At 38.9% G+C, this 27,488-nt stretch overlaps 1 protein-coding gene across 2 annotated transcripts in view; it reads right to left on the reverse strand.

The window, feature by feature from the left end:
- The window catches only part of SYT1 (synaptotagmin 1), a 572,761-nt gene that overhangs the window by 79,915 nt on the left and 465,358 nt on the right, over positions 1-27,488 (reverse strand). For both annotated transcript variants that reach the window (XM_066368502.1, XM_066368501.1), the window contains exon 9: positions 26,010-26,127. In XM_066368502.1, the coding sequence (XP_066224599.1) occupies positions 26,010-26,127 (118 nt within the window). The remainder of the gene's footprint in view (positions 1-26,009; positions 26,128-27,488) is intronic.

Here is a 27,488-nt window from a genome sequence, read left to right on the forward strand (position 1 = left end):
GAGCGCCTGAATCTCCCCTGCTTACAGAAACAGAGGGGTGGGGGTGAGGCTGGGCTCTCACTCCAAGGAAAAGAGCAGTAAATACTGCTCACAGCCACTTGCCTGGCAACCAGGGAATGAGGTGTGTTGAAAGGGCCCACTTGTCTTCCAAAAAGAAAGGAGAGAGAGAGAGACGGATGGTGAGGGGGAGAGGAATACAGGTCATGACATGAAAAGTGGACTCATTCAGTGCTGGAGGCGGCCATAACTGAGGGAAGGGCTGATCCTTCCACAAAGCAAAGTACAAAAGTACTTCCAGGTCACAGAGATACAGACATCTCTCCAGCTCCAATCAGCGCAACAAGACACAGCTGAAAACAAGAAGTGGGGAGGAGGGGCAGTAACTCAGGTCTCCATGGAGATCTGAGATACACCTCCCCCTACTGAAGCTGAGAAAGCAACCCGCCCCCAGAGAGATTAACTGGCAGAAGAGGACTTCAGAGCCTCAGGTCACACCCACCACATTCCTGGATACAGTTTCAAATAAGCCCCCTGCTGAGATCAGCAAACAAGACAATCACCTGTTAAGAAAACAAAAAATCAAGACTTCAAAGTGGCCCAAATCCAAAAGTGGATTATAAATAATAGCTGAAGCCAACCCAAGAAGACCTAGAAACAACACAAGTGAAAACTGAAGCAGACAACGCCAAGCCTAGACTCAACCAGCTCTACAAAGAAAACACCCAAACACCCAGACACAATGAGAAGACAAAGAAGTGCAATCCAAATGAAACCACAAGAAATACCTTCAGGAGATGAACTGAGTGATATGGAAATAATCAAACTTCCAGATGCAGAGTTCAAAATAATGATTGTAAAGATGGTTAAGGATCTTAGAACAACAATGGATGGTCATCATGAACACCCAAATAAAGAAATAGCAAGTATAAAAAAGGATATTGAAATATTAAAAAAGAATCAGTCGGAGATGACAAATACAATATCAGAAATGAAGACCACAATGGAAGGAATTAGAAACAGGATGGATAAAGCTGAGGATTGAATCAGCGAGTTGGAGGACAACTGGAATGAAGGCATGAAAGCAGAGAAGAAAAAAGAAAAGAGACTCAAAAAGTCTGAGGAAACTCTTAGAGAGCTCTGTGACAACATGAAGAGAAATAACATCCACATCATAGGGGTTCCTGAAGAAGAAGAGAAAGAACAAGGGATAGAGGCTTTGTTCAGTCATATCATAGCTGAAAACTTCCCTAAATTAATGCAGGAGAAACTCTCACAAATTCAAGAAGTACAGAGAACTCCACTAAAAAGAAACCCAAAGAAACCTACACCAAGACACATCATAATTAAAATACCAAAGCTAAGTGATAAAGAGAAAATATTAAAAGCTGCGAGAGAAAAAAAGGCTATCACCTACAAAGGAGCCCCCATAAGGATGATATCAGACTTCTCAACAGAAACACTTGAAGTCAGAAGGGAATGGCAAGAAATATTCAAAGTAATGCAGAACAAGAACCTACAACCAAGACTACTTTATCCAGCAAAGGTATCATTTAAAATTGAAGGAAAATAAAAAGTTTCCCAGACAAAAAAACCCCCCAAAACTCAAGGAATTCATTACAACCAAACCAATGCTGCAGGAAATGTTAAGGGGCATGGTGTAAACAGATCAAAGTGGGAAAAGAATATAGCAAAAGAGGAATACAGCTTTAAAGAATAAAATGGCAATAAACAACTACATATCAATAATAAACTTAAATGTAAATGGATTAAATGATCCAATCAAAAGACATAGGGTGCATGGATAAGAAAACAGGACCAGTACATATGCTGTCTACAAGAGATACATCTTTTTTTTTTTTTTTCCATTTTTCTGAAGCTGGAAACAGGGAGAGACAGTCAGACAGACTCCCGCATGCGCCCGACCGGGATCCACCCGGCACGCCCACCAGGGGCGGTGCTCTGCCCCCCAGGGGGCGATGCTCTGCCCATCCTGGGCGTCGCCATATTGCGACCAGAGCCACCCTAGCGCCTGAGGCAGAGGCCACAGAGCCATGCCCAGCGCCCGGGCCATCTTTGCTCCAATGGAGCCTTGGCTGCGGGAGGGGAAGAGAGAGACAGAGAGGAAAGCGCGGCGGAGGGGTGGAGAAGCAAATGGGCGCTTCTCCTATGTGCCCTGGCCGGGAATCGAACCCGGGTCCTCCACACGCTAGGCCGACACTCTACCGCTGAGCCAACCGGCCAGGGCAAGAGATACATCTTAAAACAAAAGATGCACATAGGTTGAAGGTAAAAGGATGGAAAAACACATTTCCTACAAATGGAAATGAAAAAAAAAGCTGGGGTAGCAATACTTATATCAGACAAAATGGATTTTAAAACAAAGAATATAGTAAGAGATAAAGAAGGCCACTACATAATGATAAAGGGAGCAATCCAACAGGAAGATAAAACTATTATAAATATCTATGCACCTAATATAAGAGCACCTAAATATATAAAGCAGACTTTGCTGGATATAAAGAGCAAGATCAACAGCAACACTATAAAAGTAGGGGATTTTAATACCCCACTAACATCACTAGATAGATCCTCAAGAAAGAAAATTAACAAAGAAATAGCAGACTTAAAGGACACACTATCAACTCAATTTAATAGATATCTTCAGAACCTTTCACCCTAAAGCAGGAGAATATACATTCTTTTCAAGTGCTCATGGTACATTCTCTAGGACAGACCCCATGTTAGGGTACAAAAGTGGTCTCAACAAATTTAAGAAGATTGAAATCATATCAAGCACCTTCTCTGATCAAAATGGCATGAAACTAGAAATCAACCACAACAGAAAAGCTCAAAAATTCTCAAACACATGGAAACTAAATAGCAGGTTGTTAAATAACAAATGGATTAAGAATGAGATCAAAGAAGAAATAAAAAAATTCCTAGAAACGAATGATAATGAGCATACAACAACTCAAAATTTATGGGACACAGCAAAAGCAGTACTGAGAGGGAAGTTCATAGCACTACAGGCACACTTTAAGAAGCTAGAAAAAGCTCAGATAAACAACTTAACCCTGCATCTAAAAGATCTAGAAAAAGAACAGCAAGTAAAGCCTAAATGTAGTAGAAGGAAGGAAATAATAAAGATCAGAGCAGAAATAAATGACATAGAGACTAAAGAAACAATACAAAGGATCAATGAAACTAGGAGCTGTTTTTTTGAAAAGGTAAACAAGATTGATGAACCTTTAACTAGACTCACCAAGAAAAAGAGAGAGAGGACTCAAATAAATAAAATTAGAAATGAGAGGGGAGAAATAACAACTGACACAACAGAAATACAAAGGATTTTAAGAAAATACTATGAAGAACTGTATGCCAAAACACTAGACAACCTAGATGAAATGGACAAATTCCTTGAAACATACAATCTTCCAAAAATCAATCTGGAAGAATCAGAAAAGTTAAACAGACCGATTACACCGAATGAGATCAAAACAGTTATAAAAAATGTCCCAACAAAGAAAAGTCCTGGGCCAGATGGCTTCACAAGTGTATTCTACCAAATATTCAAAGAAGAACTAACTCCTATCCTTCTCAAGCTATTTCAAAAAATTCAAGAGGAAAAAAGACTTCCAAGCTCCTTTTATGAGGTGAGCATAATTCTGATTCCAAAACCAGGTAAAGACAACACAAAGAAAGAAAATTATAGGCCAATATCCCTGATGAGTATAGATGCTAAAATCCTCAACAAAATATTAGCAAACCGATTCAACAATATATGGAAAAAGTCATACACCATGATCAAGTGGGATTTATTCTGGGGAGGCAAGGCTTGTACAATATTCACAAATCTATCAATGTGATTCATCACATAAACAAAAGGAAGGAGAAAAACCACATGATAATTTCAATAGATGCAGAAAAAGCATTTGATAAAATCCAGCACCCATTCATGATCAAAACTCTCAACAAAGTGGGAATACAGGGAACATACCTCAACATGATAAAAGCCATCTATGACAAACCCACAGCCAACATCATACTCAATGGGAAAAAATTAAAAGCAATCCCCTTAAGATCAGGAACAAGGCAGGGGTGCCCCCTTTCACCACTCTTATTCAACATAGTCCTGGAAGTCCTAGCCACAGCAATCAGACAAGAAGAAGAAAGAAAAGGCATTCAAGTTGGAAAAGAAGAAGTAAAACTATCATTATTTGCAGACGATATGATATTGTATATAGAAAATCCTAAAGTCTCAGTCAACAAATCACTGGACCTGATAAATGAATTCAGCAAGGTGGCAGGATATAAAATTAATACTCAGAAATCAGAGGCATTTTTATACACCAACAATGAACAGTCAGAAAGAGTAATTAAGGAATCAATCCCCTTCACTATTACCACCAAAAAAATAAAGTACCTAGGAGTATATTTAATCAAGGAGACTAAAGACTTGTACTCGGAAAATTATAAAACATTGATAAAAGAAATAAAAAAAGATACAAACAAGTGGAAGCATATACCATGCTCATGGTTAGGAAGAATAAACATCATTAAAATGTCTATATTACCCAAAGTAATTTATAAATTCAATGCAATACCAATTAAAATACCAATGACATACTTTAAAGATATAGATCACATATTCCAAAAATTTATATGGAACCAAAAAAGAACACGAATAGCCTCAGTAATCTTGAAAAGGAAGAATAAAGCGGGAGGTATCACACTTCCTGATATCAAGCTATACTATAAGACCATTGTACTCAATACAGCCTGGTACTGGCATAAGAGCAGGCACATAGATCAATGGAACAGAACAGAGAACCCAGAAATAAATCCACAGCTCTATGGACAACTGATATTTGACAAAGGAGGTAAGGGCATACAATGGAGGAAAGACAGCCTCTTCAACAAATGGTTTTGGGAAAATTGGACAGCAACCTGCAAAAAAATGAAACTAGACCACCAACTTACACCATTCACAAAAATAAACTCAAAATGGATAAAAGACTTAAATGTAAGGCGTGAAACCATAAGCATCTTAGAAGAAAACATAGGCAGTAAGCTCTCCAACATCTCTCGCAGTGATATATTTGCTGATTTATCTCCACAGGCAAGGGAAATAAAAGACAGGATAAACAAATGGGACTATATCAAACTAAAAAGCTTTTGCACAGCCAAAGACAATAAGAACTGAATGAAAAGACAAACTACACAATGGGAGAACATATTTGACAGTACGTCTGATAAGGGGTTAATAACCAAAATTTATAAAGAACTTGAAAATCCCAATACCAGAAAGACTAACAATCCAATCCAAAACTGGGCAAAAGAAATGAATAGACACTTCTCCAAAGAAGACATACAGATGGCCAATAGGCATATGAAAGAATGCTCAACATCACTAATCATTAGAGAAATGCAAATTAAAACCACAATGAGATATCACCTCACACCGGTCAGAATGGCGCTCATCAACAAAACAACACAGAATAAGTGCTGGCGAGGATGTGGAGAAAAGAGAACTCTCCTACACTGCTGGTGGGAATGCAGACTGGTGCAGCCTCTGTGGAAAACAGTATGGAGATTCCTCAAAAAATTGAAAATCAAACTGCCTTTTGACCCAGCCATCCCACTTTTAGGAATATACCCCGAGAACACCATAGAATGGTTCCAGAAGGAGAAATGCACCCCCATGTTTATAGCAGCATTGTTCACAATAGCGGAGATCTGGAAATAGCCCAAGTGTCCATCAGAGGACGAGTGGATTAAATAGCTTTGGTACATATATACTATGGAATACTACTCAGCCATAAGAAAGGATGACATTGGATCATTTACAATAACATGGATGGACCTTGATAACATTATATGGAGTGAAATAAGTAAATCAGAAAAACTAAGAACTATATGAACCCATGCATAGATGGGACATAAAAATGAGACTCAGAGACATGGACAAGAATGTGATGGTAACAGGGAGTGGGGTGGAGGGGTAGGGAGGGGGCGAGGAAGGAGAGGGAGGGGGTAGAGGGAGGGTAGGGGCACAAAGAAAACCAGATAGAAGGTGACAGAAGACAATTTGACTTTGGGGGAGGGGTATGCAGCATAATCAAAGGTCAAAATAATCTGGAGATGTTTTCTCGGAACATATGTACCCTGATTTATCAATGTCACTGCATTAAAATTAATAAAAATAAGATTAAAAAAATTGAAACAACATATTTTTGCAGCCTGCAGTATAAGAAAAGAATAAAAATGGAGTGTCTGGCAGATTTTGGGTTTAGAAACTAGAAACATACAGCCTTCTGTAGTCTCTAGTGAGGAATTAGTTCTTCCCCACAGGGAAGAAAATATTAGAATTTCTACTTTATATATTTTGTCTTCTAAAAAATAATAAAGGATTTCAGATTTACTAAGATTTGAAGTCTAGAAGCACAGTAGTGCTCTTGTTTGGACTGATTCACACCCAGGACTCAGGGATTCTGAAGGAGGCCAGGAAGCACCACCACTGGGGAGGGGTATGCAGGGACCCTCACTAATTTATTTGATTTTGCTGTTTTGTTATGTTCTCAGTTCACATGAGCCATGTTAGTACTGATTTTTGGATTATATGACTTAATTGTAACAAGCTAATGCTTACAAAATGAGCATGTTCCTTGAAATGATTCCAGAAAAACAATGGTAGCTTAATAATTTAATAATGCAAATATGTTCCACATGAGCGAGAAACAAGACCAAGAGTTGGCCCTTCTTTGACATCTAGAGTGAGAGGTGTTTGTCATGATTAGAGCTAAAAAAATAATGATCTATTTTAGGTGTGAGAAGTTGGCTAAAAATCTTTTTGAGAACATTAGAAACTTCAGTCAATGTGATATACTGGTTTGTATTTACTACGAATCTCAAACTAAGTCCCTATTAAATATCAATATTGTGCCCTGCGAAGTATTTTCGCAGATGTGACACAAGCCAAGGGAAACGCAGAATCATGTATTTGAGAGTTCCTGTAAAGTTAAAACTATGTCTTCAAATATAATGAGGTGTATTTGCTAACAATAGACATAGAAACTCTTTTAAAGGGAGAATAACATTTTTATCATTCATGAAATAAAAACATTGTGAAATAAGTATTTTATATTTGATTTAGCCTTTATAATTTTCTACTTCTAAATAACTTAATAATGTCTATTTTATATTACTGTAATAGTCAATGTACAAAATTTACCAACCTACAAATAAACGTATAAGGTAGAATGTGCTCCAAAAGCTTTACTGGTAGGTGAACATCATCAAAATTTGAAGAATCCGATCTCATCATTATATAACGTTATGCTACTTTAGTAGAGATTGTAAAGAAAGGATAGCTTTCCATCCCCCACCTGCCATCACTTTGATATTCATAAAATGTTTTTTAAAAATCTGCTTTACAGGCCTTGGCTGGTTGGCTCAGTGGTAGAGCATCGGCCTGGCGTGCTAGAAGTCCAGGGTTCGATTCCCGGCCAGGGCACACAGGAGAAGCGCCCATCTGCTTCTCCACCCCTCCCCCTCTCCTTCCTCTCTGTCTCTCTCTTCCCCTCCCGCAGCCGAGGCTCCACTGGAGCAAAGATGGCCCGGGCGCTGGGGATGGCTCCTTGGCCTCTGCCCCCGGCGCTAGAGTGGCTCTGGTCGCAACAGAGCGACGCCCCGGAGGGGCAGAGCATCGCCCCCTGGTGGGCAGAGCTTCGCCCCTGGTGGGCGTGCCGGGTGGATCCCGGTCAGGCGCATGCGGGAGTCTGTCTGACTGTCTCTCCCCGTTTCCAGCTTCAGAAAAATACAAATAAATAAATAAATAAATAAAAATCTGCTTTACAGCCTGACCTGTGGTGGCGCAGTGGGTAAAGCGTCCCCTTGGAACACTGAGGTCATCGGTTTGAAACCCTGGGCTTGCCTGGTCAAGGCACATATGGGAGTTGATGTTTCCTACTTCTCCCCCTTTCTCTCTCTCTCTCTCTCTTCTCTCTAAAATGAATAAAATCTTTAAAAAATTTAAATCTGCTTTACAGATAGTTTTTTGATAAAAAGGAATGTAATTTCGAGAAAAGAATTATCTATAACTCCTAAATCAGTTTACTACATTTTTTGGATGAGGAAAACTTCATTTAACATTCTGTTGATTTTTTTAACATAGGATTTATAATTATTTATATTTGTACTTGTGTATTGTTGAGACTGTGGGCTCTTTGAGACTGTGGGATCTATAGGCAGAAGGGCAATGATCACCTCATTGACTGAATCTCAAGCAACTAACTCAGGGTTTAGCCTGGACAGTGACTGACTTGCTGACTGACTCGTTTCTAGACACCAGAGCTCATAAGAAAGGTGCAGGGTTGAGGGGCAGATGGTGATTGGATTCCTCTCTCTCTGAGATCACAGCAAACCTTGGACCAAGAAGGTGACTTAGCCTGGCAAATGAAATTTGAGATTGACATGCTTTGGGGATCCTCCCATTATAAACAACAGTGTCCGTTCCTGTTACTTTATACATCATTTGCCTTTTTCGAAATACTGTCAACCTTCCAGAGGTTTGTTTCACATTTCCTAGCTACTCTCTAAAAACACAGTGGATTTGGTCTGTGTCTACTACCATTTTGGTCTCAGTTTAAAGAACTAGCTACAATAGTATGCTTAAGGGTTATACTGCATTTCCTGCCGTAACATAATAGGGGACACTAGGAGTATCAGTCATTAGAATCACATCATAGCTAGGCTGTGCTAATCAATTTGTCTATAAATATAATCTGGATAAATTTATTGTGATATCATAATCTCTTAATACATTCAATTCAGTTCAATTTGATTTGTTCTGATTCAATTCAGTTCATACTGTAAGTCCAAAGCGGGGCAAAAAACTTTCTCATTTTTATTTAAATTTCAACCCTTATGGAAATCTAACTATATGCTAGGTAATGCTAGATAATGGCCATGTAAAAAACAATTCAGTCAGGTTTCAGGCAAAAGCAATTCACAGAGAAAGAGCCACTGACTCCTATAGTGTGTGATAAGCTGCGGGAAGAAATAACTCCAGGGGGCCATGGAAACGCAGAAATGGGAGATGCGGGGTGCATGGCAACCCTGATGATGAAAGAACTTCACAGCCTCATGAATGAGAAAAGGCCTTCATAGGACACAAAGGATGTCAAGCCTGTGATCAAGTGAACTATGTGGATAGTAAAGGACAAAGCATCATGAAGATGGGGCTAGGCTACATAATTTTCCAGAAGCAAATACTTAAATTGGTTCTACCCAGTTTTTTGTTGTTTTGTTTTAGCACTTTTTTTGCTAAACTAAAAAGAAGGAATAAGAAAGGAAAAAAAAAACATGGCGAGATTCTATGAAACTTTTCAGCTCATACTTCTGAAGCACGACTTCTGAAATGATTAAAAGTAAATTAAAACTGCCCAGGAACTCTCTGGCTGCCTATGATTGCACCCACTGGGAAGCCCAGTCGCTGTCTCAGGGCTGCCCTTTCTGTATTAGGTAAACTTGTAAACACTACCTTTCCTCTTCTTTTTTTTAGGCTTTGTAAAGAACACAGTTTCCTTCCGGGCATCATCTTCCAGCAGAAATAAGAAATACACAGGAAAAAAATGGATAGAGCAGTTGTTTTTTTGCTCATTGGGGTATTTGCTGTTTATCTGTGAAATCACAGGGATTTGCATGTGTTGGCATTTGCAGGCACCGTTGGATATTGTTGCTTTGTAAAAATAATCTATAGAGGGTATTAACTGTGAGTCAATGGATGGTCGTTTTGCAGCTTAAAAACACTTATTATCTTCTGGGGTTGAGGTTTCTATGGTTTGGGGATTATGGCCAAATGACATTAGAGTGTGCACAGTCTAGACAGTAGAAGGTGGTGGGTAAGCAGACAGGCTTAAGTGACAGACTTTGGAGTGAGGCTCTGGGACATGCCATTTATTCACTCTGTGACCTTGAGCAAGTCACTGTACTTTCCCAAGCCCTAGTTTCTTCATTTGCAGATGGCAATAATATCAACCTCATGAGGTTATAATTAGGATTAAACAAGACCAAAAGCATTGAGTAGATTATAACTATTTATTATTATTACTATCATCACTAGTAGTCTTTCATTCTTATTTGAGAGAAAGCGAGACAGGAACATCAAGCTGTTCCTGTATGTGCCCTGACCGGAGATTGAACTGGCAACCTTTGTGCTTTGGGATGACGCTCCAACCAACTGAACTCTCCAGTTAGGGCGTTTTTCATTCTTATTTAAGGAAAAGAACTGGCTCTTGGTGAGGGTAAATTAGTTTTTAATAGACATGTTCTTCCATGTGTTAATACTATTGTAGCTTCTAGTTGGGCATGATGTTTTAGAGCTTTAGTTCTCACTTAGAATGAGACAGTTTTGGGAGACAGGAGGGATTTTACAGATTAACTCTCTAACCATGGAGATGGGGAAGGCATCACCCTTACCCAGTATTTCCGCTAAGCTCACTTCTAGCCTTTGCTTAGCTAAGAAAATGGAAAGAACCGAGTATGCATCTTCATTGCTTATACCCACTGATCCCAGTTCAGATCTTTTTAGTTAACAAGAGTAAATTCAATCCCTTTCTCACATATTTGCAGGCAGTTACTGTGCCCTCCCTAACCTTTTCTTTTGCAGCTTTAACATCTCTAATTCCTTGAATACTCCCTTAACTGAGACTGTGGTTGCCCTCTGCCTGACCTTGATTTCCCTCTGGATTTGCTTTAGGAAGTCAACATCTCTCCTCTTAAGTGCTTTTCCAGAAGGGAGTGCGGTGCTCCATACCTCCAGTGTAGAGTATAGGAGCTCTGTTGGTACTCTCACCTTTGAAATGAAGAATCTCAGTTGGTAATAAGATTGCTTGCTGTTTTACATGTCAGATTAAATTATTTTGAAATTGAAATGGAAAGTTGGAGAGGCAATGACAAAAACACCACCCATACCAAGAGCAGTCAAACAAATAAAATAAAACATCCCTTTGTTCATTGACCCACCCAAGATGAAAAAAAAAATCCCATTCCTGTATCTTTCTTGCAAGCAAATATTGAGTTCTAGTAGCTTTAATAACTAGTTCCCTTTATAGCATTAAGGAGGACTGAACTGCTTTACACTTAAAAAAAAATTCATGCGGCAGTTGTAAGAATCAAAATTGGTGCTATAATTGTGTACGGGCAAGTTGATTTTAAAAGGTACATCTATCAAAATTTCTATCTATATAATTTGGCTAGAAGATAATCTTTCTCTTTAGCTTTGGGCTAAACTTATGTAATACGATAATTCTATTTTCTTGAATTTTATTGCAGAAATACTAAAGACACTTTATTAAAAATAAAAGCAGCCCTGACTGCAATATATGTTTGTGAAGAGATTTTTTTAAAAAAAATTTGAGGATTGGGCTTGAATGTACACACTAGTGTCATGCTTATCTCTCCCTTAGCATATTGTGACACTCTGACACTTTTTTTTAAAATCCCTGGAGTCTGGAATAGAGACAGTCTCCAGGTTCTCAGTTTCAACAAAAAATGTTTCCTAATCCATTGGGTTAACCTTGGGTCAGACTGGCTGGTTATTTGAGAGAATCCCAGTTCAACATTACTGAGGCGGGAAAATTTAGCAATTAGCAATTATATAAGTAACAAATCGAAGTGGCATCGAGGAATCATCTCTGCTGTAGGACTCATACACAACCATTTCTCCCATTTCTTACCTAGTTTCTTAATATTTTAACTGAGCTGCTTTTCCTATTGGCAAGTGGAGCAATCCATTTGATTCAAGATGGAGGTTGTAGTGTAGGTGCATAATCCAGCCAGAGTTTTTTCTTTAAAAAAAAAAACACCCAAAAAACTTTCAGAATGAACACAGCTTGGGAATATGATTCATATAGAAAAGGAAATCAGCTGGAGGAAAACAAGCTGAAGAGAGTTGAAGTTCTGTGATAATGTGCAAGTCTACGTGAGAACCGTTCTTGTTTCGGCGTTATCACTTGTCAAGATTTGAGAATTTGTATAGCTAGCTAAATGAAAGTTGGAATCTTGACCACTCAGTTAGGCATCTACAATGGACAATGAGTGCTGGCTCATATTGTGTCCAATTGGGTATTCATTTGCTGGGACACCATTATTTGGAGAAAACAAATGGTGGTTGCTTTGGGAGCAGACCCTGCCACGTCCAGTCAAATACACACAACAACAGCAGGTTCCATCTCCCGTGATTCACTTAGAGAGAGGCAGTGTTTGTCTAGCAGCCAGGCACCAACTTGGTAACTCGGGTGACAGAGCTCTGTTCCTCTTTATCCCTATTTGTTGGCCCGATGAGCTACTTTAGTCTTGGGCTTGCTGTCATAAAAAAAAAAACAAAAACCACTTCGAAAAGAAGTCTGGTATCTTAGAAAGTTCAAATAGATAATAAGTTGAAAGTGGTAAAAATATAGTATTTCAGACATATACTACTGATCTTATTTTTAATAAAATATGCTGAGTTTTGTGACCAAATAGTAACAGAAGAGGGGAGCAGAATTTGCTGGTGAACCTTAGCGTGTTCTCCTAGGACAGGTGAATCTAAGCAGATGATTGCCATCCAAATAATGAAAGCGAATTCTTTAGACACATGCATACACATGTGCATTATTTATATTAGCCACGTAGGAACATATTTTCTAGGAACTGGGAAAAGGTAAGAAAGAAAGTTAACCAAGAGCTGTCCTGTGCTTAGAAACAAGCATCATTTATACAGTGCTGGTTATCTTAGGGTTTCCATCTGACATTCCAGTTCAGTCTGTGACTTTAAGTGCAACGAAGTATAACTAACAAAATCAATTTTTGTATATGCTGATTTGTTATAAACCCCTTAAGTTCCCAGAGCCTCTCATTAACATTACAATGGAAATGACATTACTTGAGGACTGGCTGTACTTCATTTGCTAACCCAGCTATGTCATCATTAACACCCTAATTATATAAGTGAACAGACTGAGGAGCAGAAAGGTTAAAGGCTTCAGATCTAGGGTTTCCAGTGTCAGTTGCTATTTCTTTTCCGATGCATCCTGCTGTCTCTCAGGAGAGGGCCTGTTTATGGCTGAGTTGCAACTCTGTTGAAGATCGTGCAGACAAGGACAAACGCTGACCTTTCCAGATAGGTCTTTATTATTAGGCTTTGCCCTGTAATAACTGTCAAATCATGCTCTAGGCAGGCCTTTTGGCAAGGTTAGGGCACATATAAAGCTTTTCTATAAAGTTAAATTCTTGTGGAGAGGCTTTTAAGGTTTTATATTTTAATGAAGTTATTAAAATGGAAGTTCAGACTTATATAATTCATAAGCATTTACTGCTTCTTCTAAAATCTCTGTCACTAAACTGTTTTTAAAAAATTTTCAGTGAAAATCTTATATAAAACATGAACACATCTTTCAGTTAAGATTAAATTAGTTTTCCAATTAAAAAGTAAACTGAAGCTGCACTATAACATAGCTCTTTAGGCTAGCCTCATTTTTAATGTTATCACTGCATATAAAGAAGGCGCTATGCCACTTGAATATTTTTTAGATGAATTGACAACTTTTAGCATAAGCAGCTTTCAAATGTTTAAGTAGTTTTGCAAAGTCTAGAAATTGAGAAGTTCTCTTAAAAAGGTTCGTTTTTACTTTTGTAAAGGTGTGTATTTTTGCATTGACTCTTAGTGACTGTCATAGAAATCTTCAACTTGCTATCACAACAATGCTGCTGGATTGAGTGTTTTAACGGATTTAAACTCCTGCAAATATAGCTGATGAAAGCCTACACGCTAATGACCAGATCTCTTTTTTCTTTGCAATCAATTGCAGTTGTCTTTCTAAACCAACACATTTTTAGGTTTTGAACTTAGGGTAATTGCATCTTACTTTAAAATCCTTCCTTATTTAGAGGCATGATGAGACTCTATAAATGTAATACCTTTCATTTCATCAACAGGAACCAACAGTAGAAGCAGCAGCAAAACATTTTTAGAAACATTAAAAAAATAGGACATTTCTTCCATTGTTTTTCTTTCTTTTATTGAAATGTAGGAACTCTTTGTATTATAGGGACATTAAGTCTTATCTGCATTCTTTCAATCTGTTACTTGTCTTTTAACTTCATTTATAGCATTTTCTTTTCTTTTATTTCCTGTTATTAATTTTACTAGGGTGACATCAATAAATCAGGGTACATATGTTCAAAGAAAACATGTCCAGGTTATCTTGTCAATTAATTATGTTGCTTACCCATCACCCAAAGTCAGATTGTCCTCTGTCACCTTCTATCTAGTTTTCTTTGTTCCCCTCCCCCCTTTTTTTGTATTTTTCTGAAGCTGGAAACGGGGAGGCAGTCAGACAGACTCCCGCATGTGCCCAACCAGGATCAACCCGGCATGCCCACCAGGGGGCGATGCTCTGCCCATCTGGGGCATCGCTCTGTTGCGACCAGAGCCAGCCTAGCGCCTGAGGCAGAGGCCATGGAGCCAACCCCAGAGCCGGGGCCATCTTTGCTCCAATGGAGCCTTGGCTGCGGGAAGGGAAGAGAGAGACAGAGAGGAAGGAGAGGGGGAGGGGTGGAGAAGCAGATGGGTGCTTCTCCTGTGTGCCCTGGCCGGGAATCGAACCTGGGACTTCCGCACGCCAGGCCGATGCTCTACCACTGAGCCAACCGGCCAGGGCCCATTTATAGCATTTTCTATTAATTTGGGAGGAACTGACATCTTTACAACATTATATTCCTATCGAGGAGCACATTATTCTATTTATTTAGGTGTTGCTTTAAGTCCTTTGGTGCAGTTAGATTTCCTCAGAGTTTTATATTTATAAGGGACTTAATAAATATATGATGATACATCCCAACAAATGCAACGAGTATAAAAATAATGACATCTACATATACTGGGCAGGAAGGATTTCTATGTAGCTAGGTGAAAAAAATATTAGAGGAATATCTTTGATATAACTCCACTTTTATAAAATGCATATGTGTGTGTATAAAGCAGATGAAAATCTTGGTATGAAATTTCAAATTGTTTTCTTGAGACAATGAACTATGTCTGAATGCAAAGGGATTAGAGCAGTGATCCCCAATCTTTTTTGGGCCACGGACCGGTTTAATGTCAGAAAATATTTTCATGGATCGGCCTTTAGGGTGGGACGGATAAATGTATCACGTGACTGAGACAAGCATCAAGAGTGAGGCTTAGATGGATGTAACAGAGGAAATCTGGTCATTTTTAAAAAATAAAACATCGTTCAGACTTAAATATAAATAAAATGGAAATAATGTAAGTTATTTATTCTTTCTCTGTAGACCGGTACCAAATGGCCCACAGACTGGTACCGGTCTGCGGCCCAGAGGTTGGGGACCACTGGATTAGAAGAACCAGTTTGGAGCATTAACTTCTTCCTTACATATTAAAATGAGCGATGGAGTTATAGGTTATATTAACTTCTTAAGCTTCTCTAACGTTTTGAAACTAAAAAATTCTGGGGAAATATTGTAAAAGCATTTGTTTCCTTAATTAGTACATGAGAGTCCATCACATTCACAAATGCCAGCTGTAGGATCAGGAGCTAACTGTGACATCTGACAGTGCCACAGGGATTAGTTCTATAGGATCAGTTCTGCAGATATACTGTCACTAACAGTGCATGCAGCAAATCTGGTTCACAGGGGACAAGTTATTACACTATCCTGTTGACCAAAATTAGTAGTTTGAAATCAATGAATTTCTTGTCAGTCAACCACATATTACTTTCATTTTGGGTAAGAGCAGTTTTGTGTTCCTAAGAATATAAAAATTATCTTTATTGCATACTTTTACATGAAAAAATTAATTTCCTAAGTAAATGCTTAAAATTATTTATTCCTAGAAAAAAATTATAGGAAGCCTCCTACTTTTCCAGGGATCATGTAAATGATGAATAGAAAAAGTTAGGTCATTAGTAATTCAAAAATGCAATCAGCTACAAAAAGGCAATCAGCTACAATGGTTCCTGGACTCCCTTTCTTAAGGAGTTAGTCTACAAAGCAGTGAACAAACAGGATGCTGAATTATTGCCTGATTTTAGAGAGACGCAGAGAAGCGGGGGGAGAGGGAAGCATTCATTTGTTGTTCCACTTAGTTGTGCATTCACTGGTTGTTTCCTGTATGTGCCCTGATTGGGGATTGAACGCACAACCTTGGCATTTCAGGATGACGCTCTGACTGAGTTAAGCAGCCAGGGCATATACATTTCTTGGTCAGACTCTTCATTCTTTATCTCCTGGAGGTACTCTGGTGGTTTGTTTGTTTTTGTTTGTTTCTCTACTAAAGAGAATGAGGAAGGAATAAAGGAAGGAAGAAAAGTCTGAAAATGACAGCTAAATAACCAGTTCACTTCAAGAATGACATTTATGTTATTTTGACTCCACTTATTTTTGAGACTGCTATTTCTATTATAATATGGTTACTATATGATGCCAAAGAATTTCATTAAGTGGAAAAATAAAGTCAGAGCAATTGGAAGATGAAGACAAAAATAACCAGTTAGACTGGCAGAATTTTAAAATTGATAACTGGTTGCTTAGTCAGGGACCATTGAGATCTGTTCCCCTGATGTATGTATGTGTTGGGGGCTCTGAGAAGGCAAGCATAAGGTGACACAGCCCTGCTCTCAGAAGCTCCTGGTGCAGCAGGTGCAAGACTCTGGAACAGAGGGGCACGAGTGGTAGTTTATAACAGACACTGGGAATAAGGGCTTCGGGGATCAAATCCAACCCAGCTATCCTTTTGAAAGTGGAGGTGACTATAAGAAAGTACAATTTCTTTAAAAGGTCATTTTTAATGTTTCCATTTCTCTGAGCATTTTGACAGTGTTTGAGACTCACTGGTATTTCCTACTGTTGTCTCCTGTGGCAGGGCTAATAGGAATCTTGTAGTTTCATAAAGGGAAGAGAAAAACGGCATATTCACTTGCTATAAAATTTTAATAGTTTTATTAGAGGGAAAAGACCTCATTATCAAATATGGATAGTATCTCTTAAGAACCCCACCAAATTTAGGTCTAAAAACAGGATTGTTTGGGGGCTTTAATCCTGCCCACACAATTACCTCTTAGAAAATCTGACTGTCTATACTCCTTTCCTTATAGGAATGGAGAGCAGAGGATGGACTGGTCAATTCAAGGATGGGAATGTACCTGTTCTGGGTTGGATTTCTGAGGGTGCCACTATGGGGTCTGTTTCTGATAGTTACTCATGGAAAGGCCTGGCAGTCCTACAACATAACACAAAGTAGAGGTTTAGAGCTATGTCCTCTGATAAGCCTATACATGTCTCTCTACATGTTCCATCTTTTACAGTAACACATGTTTACTCACCCGACTGTAAAGTAGCAATATCTGAAAGAGAATTTTCGGTAGGAAGGTGGCTTTGAGATCCTTCTGAATGACCCTCCCTTTTATCTCTGTTCTTTCAAACATCAAGGTCACTTCCTAGTTCTGGTATTGTGGGATGCGATACACAGAGAGGTATTACTCTAGCTAACCTTTCATGATGTCTCACACTTTTAGCATTTCTCTGCTCAGCCTTCCTTTCCCAGACTACAGAGTCCCAGTTTTGGCCAGTCCTCACACACAGCGCCTTTATCCTGGTCATAGCCACCCTTCTCTGATCATCTGATACCACAAAATCTTTTGTGAGGTACGTAACTATAACTACATATACTCTACATGTGGATGAGCTTTGGACTAGGACAAAGGTAGGACATGTCCCCCTCTTGTATGTGTTTATAAAATCTTCTATGACAACCCCTTTTTTGGTTGTAGCAGCTCACTTGGTAAATGTCTTCAGTGTGACCCTTTTCTTGATTTATAATTGGCCCTATTTTATACTCTTGGTTTTTTTTTTTTTTTTTAATGGATTGTTTCTAAGCTTGCCCACACTGCAGCTCGTCTGCCACATTTTGGCTCCCTCAGCCTAGCAAGTTATTTTCATTTATCCTCTGAACTTGCCACTTCAATGGCTGAAAGCATTTGTCACCTTCAAAATTAGGAATTTCATGGGAACTAGATTTAAAAATGCCTTAGCCCAGACCTCCTTGGCATTCCATGCCTTCATCTGTGAATTTCTCTTGTTAATATTTTCCAGCTGAGCTCTATTTTCCTGATAAGTTGTTTATTGCAATTGCAATTTCTTCAATTTTAATATTTAAATATCTAATTTTGACCCACAGAGGCCCGTAGCATTTTACGGTGGTAGTAACACCTTTGTGCTATTACACCTACTGCCCACCCCGACCTCACAATATCACACATTGTCTTCCAAAGTTAGCCCTTGATAAAACTGTACAGTATATAAGGTTTGTTTCTAGTTTTTTCTCTACCAACTAGTAGGCATTAATCCCTTAGACTTGGACTTGCTTCCACAATGTTCTGGCAACATCCCTTCACCTCTGTCACTGATACACTGTTTTGTGCCTCATCCTCTTTAGTGTACAAAGAATCAGTCACTGAAATAACATGCCAATCTCTACACAAGGAAGAATCTGGGGTGGTCCTTTCAGCCTAGAAATCTAATAATTTTGTTTTGTGTGTGACAGAGACAGAGAGAGTCAGAGAGAGGGACAGATAAGGATAGACAGATAGGAAGGAAGATAAGAAGCATCAATTCTTCATTGTGGCTCTTTAGTTGTTCATTGATTGCTTTCTCATATGTGCCTTTACTGGGGGGCTACAGCAGAACGAGTGACCCCTTGCTCAAGCCAGCTATGTTGGGCTCAAGCCAGCAACCTTGGGTTTCAAGCTAGTGACCCCACACTCAAGCCAGTGACCTGGCGCTCAAGATGGATGAGCCCATGCTCAAGCCGGCGACCTTGGGGTTTTGAATCTGGGTCCTCCACGTCCTAGTCTGATGCTCTGTCCACTGCACCACTGCCTAGTCAGGCAAAATCTAATAATTTTTGATGTCTGATTTAATGGACCCATTGATCTTGTCTTTGCTGTTTATGTAGCCAAAAACTAATTAAATAATCAACAAACTAATATATATTAATGACTTCCATGATAGAATTTTAGTTTGGGTATAAAGGACTTTTGGAATAGGTTAGAATCTTTGGCCATCTCTCAAACTGTAACTGTATAGTTAGCCATCTGCTCTCCAGGTTGAACCTGCTGAGAAAGGATAAGGGCTTAGAAGTTATATGTTTTATTCATGGAGTTTGAAGACAGACTGGGTTGACATCCTACCTCTGCAAATACTAATTCTGTGACCTTGGGAAACTTATTTACCTCTTTGTGCTTTAGTTCCATTTGTACAATAGCATTAAAAATAGTATCTACCTCATAGGGCTGTGATAGGGATTAAATCGTTTAACATATGTAAAGCATTTGGACCGGTGTTCAGGCTCATGCCATGCTGCGCCAATGTCTGCTGTGACTTATACTTGTGTGCCCAAGGACTGGCACAGTGCCTGACCCAGAGTGTGTATTCAAATGATGTCTGCTGAACGATTGGACATGGACCTGACAGCTAAAGGACTAATTTAGAAATTTTTGTGCTAACTGTTCTAACTAACACATTTCAGCCTATTGCTCATTTCTCTTGATTTCAAATGTAGCCTGTACCCCACATCTTCTTTATTCATTTTCTTAAAACCATTATTAATGCTGAAGCATAACATTCTATCCATTCTGTGGTCTCAACTTGCATAGGGTTTGGTGATAACCATTCCTAGTAACTCAATTTCTAGGATGCTCCAGTTTAAAGATTTGTCATTTTCTTTAGATCAATTTATTCACATCTTAGGGATTCAGAATATTTTATTAACATTGTACTTAAACACTTTGAAGTGTCAGAGTATTTTATATTCTAACATTCAAGCCTTAAATCGTGATGAAGCCTTCTGACATCACAGCCAACTTATTATGCATATTCCTACCCTGTTAGCTCAGTAAGATGCCAGTTTATTTGCATATTATTGTTTGACCCTGATATCACAGCCAATTAATTTGCATATCCATATCTAATTGGCTCATATAAGATTTTTGCCACTTTATTTATTGGCCCAGCTCCCAGACTAGTGGCTTTTAGCTCCAATCAATTGAATCTGGAGTGGGTTGTCATGCTTTCAGCACCAATGGGAGGACAGATGAGTGGTTGGTGGTTACAACTGTATAAAGAAACCATCTATTGCTTTTATCTTCTCTTTCAGTGGAATCGATTGAAGAAAAAAAGACAATAATTTAGACATGTAGGGAAGGTAATTTTCAGGAAAGAAGATACAGGGCTGATAAAAGAAAAAGAATTGTTTAAAGAAAAACTCCAGTTTATAAGGCAAAGGATGTGTTCTACATCACTGACCAAAAAAGCTCTGGTTTGGCATTTGGCTGTCTAGGTCGTCCGCTCAAATTATGAGGAAGCATTTAAGCCTCTAAAATGTAGGGTGTTTTTTTTTTTTTTAGTAATTTAAAAAATAAAATATAAAATAAGATGTAATTGACATATAGTATTGTGTAAGTTTAAGGCATAAAATATTGTGTAAGTTTGATAAATTTATATATTGTGAGATGATTACACTGTAGCTTCAGAAAACACTCTCTATGAAGTATAGTTTTCAAAATTAAAATGCATAAGAATAACATGAGCGGATTTAACAATATAAAGTATTTAGGTTCCCACTCTGAGATACCTAGTTATAGTTCAGTTTGAGGCTGTCCCTGGAACCTTAAATTTTAGCATGGGCTCTAATCTTGCTAAAAATCACATCTTGATAAGTCATGCCTAGAAGAATAATCTGTCTCAGCTGATTCCTGGTTTCTCATGGAATCTCATGGTCCCCTAAGGTTGTTTGTGTTGCTCCTTCCTAGATGAATTCAAATATTTAAATTAGCTGTATTTCCCAAGTTATAATTCTAGGACAGTAGAAATGAGGAAATACAAACCCATGAACAATTAAAAAAAAATTTTTTTTACAGAGACAGAGAGAGTCAGAGAGAGGGATAGATAGGGACAGACAGACAGGAAAGGAGAGAGATGAGCATCAATCATTAGTTTTTCATTGCGACACCTTAGTTGTTCATTGATTACTTTCTCATATGTGCCTTGACCATGGGCCTTCAGGAGACTGAGTAACCCCTGGCTTGAGCCAGTAACCTTGAGTCCAAGCTGGTGAGCTTTGCTCAAACCAGATGAGCCTGCGCTCAAGCTGGCGACCTCGGGGTCTCAAACCTGGGTCCTCTGCATCCCAGTCGGACGCTCTATCCACTGCACCACCACCTGGTCAGGCCCCATGAACAATTTTTAACAACTGCATCTAATAGTAAGGTGAGAATATGTGTGTGGGGGTAGTAGGGTTGGGCAGGTGGGCGAAGTCAACCCTACTGCTGTAGGCCTTAGAGGCCAATCAATACTCTGGCAGTCTGATGTATCAGATGGTGCTGAGTCCTTGACTACAGTGAGCCCACTTCTTTCTTCATCCATCATCTCCCTCAAGCAGTTGTTGCCATTTCTAAATTTCATTGCCCCCCCCCCCCTTTTTGGGACATTTAGGTGCTCTTGGGGACCTCTCCTACAGCCTTACCCTTTGTTCTTCATTGTACAGGTTTCACAGAGAAAAGATAGGACTGGGGATGGCCAAGAAGACTGAAGGTGGGGACTGGATGGGGAGTAAAAGAGAGGAGATGATGAGGGAGAAGTCTGAACCACACTTTTCCAACCAGCCTTGGGGCCATTCCTGACCTGGCTCCACCTCCTGGACACCTCTCTAGCTCCTTGGTGTCCAGGCGACTGCTGGATCAAGTGCATATAGTTTTAGTTTCTTGTGTAGGTTTTCCCAGGCTTGACATTCTGCTGCTGTTCTCTTTACAACTTAGGCAGCAGGCTACAAACATTTCACCCTTGCTGATTTGCCATTGTTCCTAGCAGTAGGAACACTTAGAAGCATTTCAAAAGGACTATGTGCTAGCTTGGGGGAAAGAGGAACACTGAATAGTTTATGAGGCTACATTTTGTTTCATATGGGTTATGCAAGAAGAGAAATCTGCCAGAAACCACAAGTGAAGTGACTTTGTGATTCTGGGGGTATTCATAGGGATTTATACATGTGAAAATTTCCGCAGTTTTCAAGAAATCCTTGAAGCTTCATTTCTAGCTTTATGAATTCTGAGGACCTCATCTGGTGTTTCAGCTCCAGGCAGGGAAGCCACCTCTAGTATGTTAGAGCTGGGGAACCCCTGTTCTCCCACCTTGAAGGTGGTGCGTTTGGGGAAGACTGAATGGTGTATTGGAAAGTGTTCTGCCTTGGAATCAGAGGGCCTGGGTTTCCATCTTAGCTATAGCACCTACAGATCAGGTGACTTTATTCATACTAACAAACAAAAGCAATGGCCAATATTGAATGCCTCCTATATGCCAGATCTGAAACAAGATGATTTACATACATTATCTAATGTCTCTAAACTTCAATTTTCTGAGGCCATGACCATCAGAAACTACCTCACAGGTCTATCATGAGGGCCACATAAAGAAACCAAGTTAGGAAAAGATTTCTACATTTTAAAGTAAGAAGGGTTGGAATTTGCGGGGTTTGCTATGTGGGTATACGATAGAGACCAAATCTTGGTGCAATGTATTTTGAGTCGACACAGAAAGGAAGAAATAAACAGACCCCATGGGAGAATAGAGAAAAGAAATTATCTTTAAAATGTTTTCCATTTCTTATTTTCTTTAGTTTTGTTTGTTGATTAATTCCATACCTTGTCTTAATTCACTTTTGGGTTTATGTAAAACATGGTCTACTGATATGTTTTCTGAATGGTCAGGCAACCCCAGCCAACAAACTGATGAACTTCCTTTTTCCATTGAATCAAACAATTGGTTAAACTGTCCATTGGTTGCTTTCACACTTTGCATATTTAACCCAAGATTTGATCAAGTTACTCATAGGAAAATATTACAGTGATATTCCGTGAGATCTTGGGTGTGACAGACCCAGTGCTTTTATTTATTTCTCACGAGAACCTTATAAACAAGGCTCTCTCATTACTCCTACTTTACAGACAATGCAACTGAGGCTTAGAAAGCTTAAATAAGTTGTCCAATGTCAAGTTGCTAGTAGTGGCCAAGTGGGATTTACACCTGGGTGCAACAATCCACTTCGGTTCCGGTTAACCAGCCATTTTCAGCAAATGTAGTCTGACATTTGAATCACCTGGAATGCTCTCATTATGTAATTTTGGTCTCATAGGACCTGCATAGGTCAACTTACTTGAGACAGACCATCCAAGTGCTTAAAGTTAGTGTGATGGTAAGTAGGTTAAACACATTTGAAATGCAGGACTTGTGTTTTCAAGCCACAGCTCCTTTGTAAATAATTCATCATTCATTCAGCAGCTCTGCTGCGAGCCACCAGCCCATGAGGGCATGGTGGGGGATACAAACACAGAAACACAGGCACATCCCAGTGGGAGAGGAGCAGCAGGCTCTCCCAGACACCCCAGGGCTCACTTCCTCCTCTCCTTCCGGTCCTTGCTGAAACGACACCTACTCCAGAGTCGTTCTCTGACAGCCCCCTGCCAACTCCACCCCGACATTCCCTATCCGACCTCCTGCTCTGCTTTCTTGTAGCACTTCTCACCTCTTGGCAGATGCTGTGCTTTTCTTATTTATTGACTTCCTGCCCATCTCCCGCATTAAACTGTAAGCTGCATGAGGGTAGGGTGTTTTGTCTGTTGTGTCTACTGATGCAAATCTATTTTCAGAAATACCTAACACCAAGTAGGGACACAATACACATTTGTTTAATGAGTGGAGAATATAACACTTGAGCTGGGCTTGAAGAATAGATAGGCTTTAGCTAGGCATGTTTGGGAGGACAGAATTCCAGGTGAAGGAAAATGCCTTAAGTAAAAAATGATGGTAGCATCAAAGGAATAAGATGAACTGGAAGGCAAGCTAGGGGAATGACAGACACAAGTGAAGACGATGTTGTTGGCATGAGAGTTTCGAATGGAGACTGAGAGGGTACAATGGACAATGTAATAGTATCTAGCTATTGAACCAAAGGAAGGGTAAAGGTCAGAGGTGTCTGAAATCATACTTCAGGATACTAGGTAGCGATCTGGTATTGAACTGTTCTTGTAGTTAAACATTTCTCTGAATCTTTTCACATACAGACATCCTATATTATTGTTATGTTTTTAGGTTTAAATGCATCACAGCTATTATCACTCTGAAACTCAAATGATCACATCTTTATCATTGGAAGCCTCTTCTAGTTGTCTTCTTAGTGTTTTGACATGATGCCACTAGTCTTTGATAGCTTCCTTGCTTGCTGGTATGACAGAATGGTCTAGGCTTTTGTCTTAAATACTTTCTGTGGCACACCTGGAATCTCCCATTCCTCTCATATGGCCCAGATTCTTCTGGTGAGAAATTATATTTTCAAACCAGATCTGGTGTGAGGGGTACTCATGGATAATTGATCGGTCTGTTTCTAGGCCTTTTCAGTGGACAGAGCTAGAAAAGGTGTGTGTGTAGAGACACATACATACACATATATGCATACATTTTGCATCTTAGGCCCATTAAGTACTCTGCATTTTCAGAGGAAACTGCTCATTGCTTTAAATCTTCTCTGTTATGATATTAGGCAATGCAAGCAGGAAGTTATTCAATGAAGTCTTAGTGTCAAGAAAGAATTAGTGCAGCTTCCTCAGGCGACTTGTAAAGAGAAAGAAACTTAAGCATCAGGAGAATTTCATTAACAAATTAGTGGTTAATGACATTTGGCTTCAGCATTTTTTTTTTTAGCTGTTACATTTTAGAAGAGTGACTTTCAACCATTTTCATTTCATGGTACACATAAAACAATTACTAAAATTCTGTGGCACACCTAAAAATATATATTTTGCCGATCTGACAAAAATATAGGTAATATTAATTTATTCACACAGGATGACTATTGTTGTGTTGGCTTTTGTCATTTTATTTATTTGACAACTTAAGGAAAAAGAAGTTAGTGTCCCTGACTAAATAGTTAGGTATTACATGTTTTAAAATTTCTTGTGGCACACCAGTTGAAAATGGCTGCTTTAAAATATATAAAATCACTAGGTTGCTGTAGGGTGACCTTTTGAAGCTTGCAATATTTTTATTAGAGAAAGCACTGAATAACCAGTAATGTTAATTCTAGTGTCATAGCCACAGACAATGACAGCTATAGTCTATTTATGATGACCTTGTGGCATATCAAGAAAATTTCTCACACTGTAATAATTTACTGGAAAATTAAATATAATTGATTTAATCGCACAGAGAAGAATAAAATTACATTCAACTGTGGAAATGACAAGTCCTTGAGTTGACTTTGCTTTTGAGCCAGAGTATACTACTTTATTCACATAAAAAAAACAACAGCTAAGGTTGTGCTTTATTGAACTTTAAATCCAAGAGTCCTTCCTATCCCCAATATAAGCTATAGAAAATAAATGCATTACCATGGGGATTCACCCTCAAACAGATTTTATCATTCACATACATTTGAAATGCAGAATCTTTAACAAAACAGTATCTTTAAAAACTATGTTCAGACTATCAAATACCTAACAAGTCTTAGATAAAAACCATTTTTTATATGATGGGAGAATTTTGGCCAATCCCCCACCCACACCCAAACTGCAAAACTCAACAAAATTATAATTGGCCATAAGCATTGCCTTTTAGAAGAGAAGCAAACTTTTTCAGCTTTCAGAGTTATAGAACTGACAACTGATACTTTTGCTCCAAAGCAGGAAAATAGATTTTATCTTCTGTGCCAATTCCAATAAATTGAGAGTGGCTTCCTGGGGCAACTGTTGGGATAAATTCTGAGACTGCTTCCAGTCTCCGCAGGACAGAGAACAGTGATCAATTAAGAACCGAGGAGTCACAGCATGTGTGCTGTGCCCTTGGTAACCATGATGTAACAGTATTTAAAAACAACAAAAAGAAAATCACAGACTTACCAGATAAGCCACCCACATCCATCTTCTTCAGGTTCTTGGCCTCCAGAATGACAACGGTCAGTTTGCCAGCGGTAGGTACATAGCGAAGGGAGAAGCAGATATCACCCAATTTCTCTTGCTACAAAAACCAATATGAAAATATAAGTAAGTTTTCAGAGAAAGATGAATAGAGTTTGTACAGATACCTTGCAAATTCCGTAGGAGGAGGGTTAGGACAGCCAGAACTAGAAACCTCTTGAGTTCATTGGCACTTACCCAGTGCTTCTTCATTCACATTTAGAGTGACTGCAACCCACATCAGTTTTTAATCTGCTCATTTATAGTTTAACATTCATCAAACTAGATTCCTTATTCAGTGATTCAGGAAATGAGACCAAGATGAGTTTTTTAGAGCCTCCACTCTGAATAGCACCACAATACTCTCGGCAGACTTTCGTAACTTTATTACATGCCTTTGAAAGGAGACGAAAACTTTTTTTTAGTAAAATCACCCCTACTTAAATTTTGGTCTCTTGATACTTCCAATAGGATTATGTCTAATACCGTATATTTAGGTTTTTGGAAAGAATACTTTGATTTGTGTTCCACTAAATTCTATCTATTGATGAGGAATTCTGAATTTCTATTTGCTGAAAGGCAACAAGTGTTTGCACTTTCAGCTTTACTTCTTTCAAGTGAGATCTAATTTTCTGTTTCCTTATCCTAATATTGGTAAAAATTAAAGTGGCAGGTTGGAAGACAGATCCATAGTGATATAAAACAAAGCACCCTATAGCCCATCATGGTGTTTCATGGATAGATACCACATTGTAAGCCCAAAGCTCATCCACCAATCCTGGACCCAGGCATTTCTGAACAAGTGAGTCAGAGTTTAGGTTGATGGTGTAGGAAACTTTATTTCTTTATTTATTTCAGAAAGGACTGCTGGGTTCTCCCACTTTAAGTGTTTTCCTCTTTGCTATACCTAGTTAAGAACCATGGTATTAGAACTTTTGCATTCATATGTATAACCATGAGAGAGATGGAATGGGACCTATTTTCTGACATCGGGAATTAGGTAAATGACAAATTAGGGTTTAGTTCTTATTGCCTCCCTACCCCCCAAAAGTGAATCTTGATTACAAAGAAGGTTAATTGTTGTGTCAGACTTATGCAGATAGACTTTTAACACAGGAATGAGGTACAGGCAGCCATATCCTCAAGTCCTCTCATTTGTGTTCTTATAATGATTGTGTTCAGCTTTATCTATAGCTTCATGAATATTCAATCAGCCTGAGTCTCCAGTGTGGAAATGACTGTCTAGATGTAAGTTAACAATATAAGGAAATGTAATTCCTTTCTAGGGTACTCATTCTATCTATCTTTAAAAGACAAAAGCGTATCTACTTGTTCTGTGATGCATCTGTAGGTGAGAATTAACGTATTTAGTGTGTGCAAGTGCGTGTGAGGAGTGGTGCTCTCCTTGCTTAAGTAACATTT

Source organism: Saccopteryx leptura, chromosome 2, assembly GCF_036850995.1.
Source record: "Saccopteryx leptura isolate mSacLep1 chromosome 2, mSacLep1_pri_phased_curated, whole genome shotgun sequence".
Lineage (NCBI taxonomy): Eukaryota > Metazoa > Chordata > Mammalia > Chiroptera > Emballonuridae > Saccopteryx > Saccopteryx leptura.